Here is a 5436-nt window from a genome sequence, read left to right on the forward strand (position 1 = left end):
GGCTCAAAGACACGTCTGGGATTCAGCCTGACAAGTTCCCACAAGCTGCTCAGAGTTACGGTGTAAGTTCCAGGCCACCCCCGAGAGGGGCAGAGGGCAAGGAAATTGGCCACAGTGGAGGACCCAGGGCACAGTCCATCCTGAGCCATGCGGGTAGGTCCTTGACTCCTGGTCCTGCCCCTCAGCGCCAGTACAAGGTCACACCGTTCATAGCTGCCACCAGGGATGGTGGAGCTGGAACGTGCTGGGGCCAAGCCCCTGACCTGGCCTCAGGAATGAGGGTGGAGGTAGAGTGCGGGCACGTGGCTTATGCTGCCTCCGGGGTTCCAGATAAGAGCAAATGCAGGTAAGATAACCCCAGAGTTGGGGTCACCTGAACTCCAGGACCATGAGAGTTGGAGTGCGGCAGGTGTGCTATAAGAGGGCCACTCTGCACAGGGCTGGACACGGCTGAATTCCAACCCAGTCTAAAGACCACACCAGATCAGACCCACTGCAGGTGAGAGGAAATCCCATTTGGGGTGGGGCAGGTGTGTCTGCATGGACAGCCGACTCTTGCTCTTGAGGGCAGAGCACTAGACGGCCAAAATCTGGTTGTGAGAAGGAGGGGCTGGAGGGCTGGAGTTTTGGGTCTTTTACCTAAAAGGAACTTGGGACATAGAATTATAAATGGGGAAGAACAGAAAGGCTTTCGATTATAAATGGGGATGGACAGAAAGCCCGATCCCTAGGTGCATCTGCATGGAAGGGTGTCTCTGGCCTGGACCTCTGAGTCTGAGGGAGGAGGTGGGTGCAGACTGGGGGCTCCTGGGTCTGAGTGAAGAGAAGGGACCTGGAGACCAGGAGTCCTGCTTCCTGAACTCTCTGTCTTTCCAGCCCCAGCAGAAGAGGCCGTTCCTCTGTGGCAGCCACAGAGGCTCAGACAGGACACATGGCAGGTCCCCTTCTCTCAACCCTGCTGCTCCTACTGCTGTCCTTAGCACCGGGATCTGCTGGACAAGAAGGTGAGGACCAGCATGGCAGTCCTGACCTTGGCCCTGGGCCTCACAGTCCCCCACCTCCCCTCTCCAGGGCCCTCTCTCTCCAAGGAGCCCCTGAGTCAGAACCCTCACCTGCAGCAGCCTCCTCCCATGGAGACTCGACCCCTGGGCTGTGGCCCCTTCCTTCCTGCTCCCTCCTGACTCCTGGGCTCTGGGTGCCCTCCAGGCTGCTTCCCGCCCTCCGTGTCTCTCTCATCAGAAGCTGGGGTGGCCTCCAGACCAGCTGCTGCCCTGGGTTTCTGAGCAGGCTCCCCCATCTCTCTCCATCTCCGTCTGCAGCTGTCTCTGCCCTGTGCTCCGTGCCTGCCTCTGCCCTTCTCTACGCCTCCCTGTCTGTGTGTCTCTCTCCATCACTGTCTCTGGGAATTCATCTACTGTGGCCTCAGCCCTCCCCTGATGCCTGCTACCCATGCTTTCTCCATGTCTCCATCCAGCCCAGGATACCGGGGAAAGGATTATTAATGGAGTTGTATGTCCAAAAGGCACCCATCCCTGGCAGGTGGCCCTGTATTACAACAATGTGTTCCAGTGTGCAGGCGTGCTGATCAACAAGCGGTGGGTGCTCACCGTCGCCCACTGCCGCAGGAGGTATGGGACGGGGAGCCACAGGGAGGTCCTTATCTCTCTCTCTCTCTCTATCTCTATCTCTCTCTCTCTCGCTCTCGCCCTCGTTCTCGCTCTCTCTCTATCTCGGCTTCTGTTCCCCTAACTCTGGGTCTATGTTCCCCTATCTCAATCACAGTGTCTCCCACTCAATGTTTCCTTTTATTTTCTCGAAGTGAGTTCATTGTGCAAATGGGCAGTGATCTTCTGGTTGATCCAAATGCCCAGAAGATCAGGGCCACAGAGACCTACGTCCACCCCCGGTATGACATAAAGACAGATGTTCATAACATCATGCTTGTGAAGCTGAGCAGCCCTGCCAAGCTCTCGTCTACTGTGATGACAATCAACGTGCCCTCCAGCTGCAGACTGCCCAGGAAGAGTTGTACTGTCTCGGGCTGGGGCAGTGTCACCATGGACGTAGGTAAGGCTGCCCCCGCGACCCAGGAATAGCCCAGCCCACAGCTCCCTTTTCCCGAAGACACAGGATACAGGTAACAAACCCAAGATCCCAGACTCACAAACCCCTCCTCCCTCCGCCAGACCCAGGAGCCCTGACCTTTAGACACCCCTCCCCGAGTCCCATAAGCCTCGGATCCCAGGCCTCCGTCCCCGAGGCCAAGGGTAGAGCCCCCAGCCACGTCCTCATGCAGACCCAAGTGCCCAGGCCCTTAGCCCCCTCCACCATCAGACCCACCACTATTGGCCTGCAGATGCCTCCTCCCTTAAACAGAGGAGTCCTGGCCTCAGCACCCCCCACCCTCAAACCCAGGAGTTCAGACACAAGTCCCTTCCTTGCTCAGAACCAGCAGTCCCATAGGACCCTTCACAGGACCGCCGTATTGAGTCACCCAGCCCATCCTCTTCCAATAGCCAGGGCCCCCATTCTTTTACATCAGCGCCCATAGGTCCACCACACCAAGCCCCTGACTTCCCGCTAACTCCCCCAGGAGTGGGAAACCCGTTAGCACTTATGTGCTCCAAGGTCAGCCTCGTCCCCTACAAGGACTGCAGGCAGGATTACCCGACTGTGCTGAAGAAATTCACCATCTGTGCTGCTCCCCCGGACAGGAAGTCTTTCGCCTGCAGAGTGAGTCCCCGCCTCCCCAGCCCTGGGTCTTGTCTCCCCCTCCATCCAGTGTCCGGGGGGCCTGACCCTGGTGCTGAGCCTTCCCTCACACCTTACCAGTCCCACTTTCCTGGCTCTCTCTCCTCAGTTCTCTGCCCGGGACAGGGTGGGAGCCCATGGGGGCCTGTGTGGCCTTGGGGGTGGGCACAAAGCTGAAGGATAGAAACTGGGGGTGGGAAGTGGGGCTGGGACTATGGGGCAGGGCGGTGAGGCATGGGCTACAAGCACAAGCTTTAAGGGCACACCAAAAGCTCAGTGACCAGAATAGATCATATTCCAATGACATATTTACAACCTAATCCATGATGAGCAAAACATCAGAATTTTCAACAAAAAGCAACCAGAATGGGCTGGATTTTCTACTTGCTTTGGGCTCCTATGTGGTTCAGAAGATCACCGTATTGACCCAGTCTTTATCTGAAACTGGAATACCAGGTTCCTCAGGGATGTGTTTTTCGTCTTAAATTTGATTTTTAAAACATGCTTTAAAATGCAGTCACTGACAAGTGCCTGAGGCTCATGTCCTGCTTCTGTGTCTGTGTATCAGGTTCTAATTCTGAAGAAAGAAGGAGCCCCTTCGCTTGTCCCCCTTCCTCATCTCTCTAACCTCCTCTCTGTCTCTCAGAACCAGCTAGCCTCACCTCTCCTCACACCTCATTTCATTTCCTGGTTTCCTCTGTGTTGTGATCTATCTCTCTCTCTCTCTCTCTCTCTCTCTCTCTCTCTCTCTCTCTCTCTCTCTCTCTCTTTCTCCTTCCTTCTTTAGACCCCCACTATCTTTGCTCACATCTGCACTCTCAGCTTTCAGGAATGGTGATACGGGGTGTGTTAGGCAGAGAGGTGATGGGACAGGGCTGTATGTTCTTTAAAATGGGGGTGTGTGTGTCCCCCTTTGTACCCCCCGCTGAGGGCCTGATTCATAATTCTGCAAACTGTGCAGGGACACAGAGTCGCAAACTCGCGACAGCCCCGCACTTGGTTTAACGCACTCGCTTTTGTTAAACTTCATATATTTGAACCTGGTGGTCCATACTTTTATTTTGCACTAGATCCTGTAAATTAGGGCATTGGTCCCACCCCTGCTTTCCAGAACTACCCAGTCCCCCATCCCTGGGTAAAGAAATGCATGGGATTCCCTGAGGTAATGCTTCCTCTCCCAGGGGCTTGATAAATAAATGGGGCTCTTACACCCTGGAAGCCCCTCCCTTCCTCCCTCCCTCCCTGTGATTGACTAGGGTTCAAGCCAATGTCCTCCGAAAACCTGGTTGGTCCTCCCCATGATAGCATCCATTCCTGCTCTGCCATTGGTCCGCAGAGACAATGAGTCTCTTCCCATTGGCCAGGGTGGAAGGCTGTGTTCAGGCAAGACAAAGACTTGATAACCAGGGAGGTCTATGGGACCTCATTGCTAGTTACTCAGAAACGGAAGCTAATCTGCTCTCTCCCCTGCAGGGTGACGCGGGGAGCCCGCTGATTTGCCAAGGTATCCTGCAAGGCCTGGTGTCCTCTGATTATTTCCCGTGTCGTCCACCCTTCGACCCCATCATCTACATCCATGTATGCAAGTACAGCAAATGGATATTTGAAACCATGATAAACAGTTGCTAATCTCTCCATCCCTATGCCCTGAACAGGAAATTCATAGAAATAAAGTCATCCATGACTTGCAGCCATATTTGACTTTATTATTTCTCAAAGTTACATTAAATATGTCAACAATATCCTAATCAAATAATAAAATTATCAAAAATCTATAGGCAAAACAGAAAAACGTCAGTGCTGGTGAAGATGCAGGGAGACCCACAGTGTTCTCCAGTAGAACTGTCAACTGCTGCGATTTTTATCACACAAGGTGAGGCAGGGTGAATCCACAGTCTCATACATCCCTTTTGAGCTAGTAATTCTGGTAAATCCGAAATGTGGGCAAGGTTTGAATGCATCACAGCACTATTTGCCATAGCAAAGCAGTGGAAGCGCTGAACGTGTCCCAAATTATTCAATGGTTTATGTCAGCAACAAACGGATGTGGGTCAGGAGACTCTTGAAGCTGTTCGGGATAATAATTATGCAGAACAGTTGGTGTCACACAAGAATGTGCATGCTCTCTGATGTTAAATGAACACAGGGGAGATGCAAAAAAAATGTACAGGCAATGAGCCTCACCGTGTCAAATGAAATATTCACAGAAAAGTATCTCAAGGAACAAGAACCAGCCTGCCTGTGGACGGAGTCGTGGGCGCCTCCTTCCTTCCGTTCCCCTTTCTGTGCCCGTGCTCTTCTACCGCCTGAAAAGTACAGCTGGGGACCTCTGAGGAGCCAAGGGTGGGGCGAGGAGACCTTCACAGGGGGAGGTGGGAAGGGAAAATGTAACTGATTTTGAACCCTAATTCCTGGCCCCTCTGATACAGTGGTGTGTTTCTGTCCATTTCCTAGCCCTCAGTTTTCCCCACCCATAAAATGAAAGAGAGAGAGAGAGAGAGAGAGAGAGAGAGAGAGAGAGAGAGAGAGAGAGAAACAGAAATGCCTACTTCAGCAGTGTGAAAAGCGGTGTGAAAGTGGTTCTGAGCATGTCACAGGCGACAAACTAGGAGAGAGGGAGCAGGTTTTCAGAAAGGTCAGTGTTGGCATGCAGACAGGACACAGGAGTAAGAGAGGGAACAATGG

General features: G+C 53.2%; 1 protein-coding gene across 1 annotated transcript; it reads left to right on the plus strand.

Moving 5' to 3' along the window:
- Positions 1-343: 343 nt before the first annotated feature.
- On the plus strand, positions 344-2646 carry LOC103297742 (kallikrein-7-like; the record flags this gene model as incomplete). Its single annotated transcript, XM_054711144.1, has 5 exons — positions 344-499; positions 877-1004; positions 1475-1628; positions 1820-2067; positions 2594-2646. Coding segments are annotated over exons 2-5 (528 nt in total), but the record flags the coding sequence as incomplete, so codon positions are not given.
- Between the last annotated feature and the right edge of the window lie 2790 nt (positions 2647-5436).

Source organism: Eptesicus fuscus, chromosome 21, assembly GCF_027574615.1.
Source record: "Eptesicus fuscus isolate TK198812 chromosome 21, DD_ASM_mEF_20220401, whole genome shotgun sequence".
In the NCBI taxonomy this organism is placed as follows: Eukaryota; Metazoa; Chordata; class Mammalia; order Chiroptera; family Vespertilionidae; genus Eptesicus; species Eptesicus fuscus.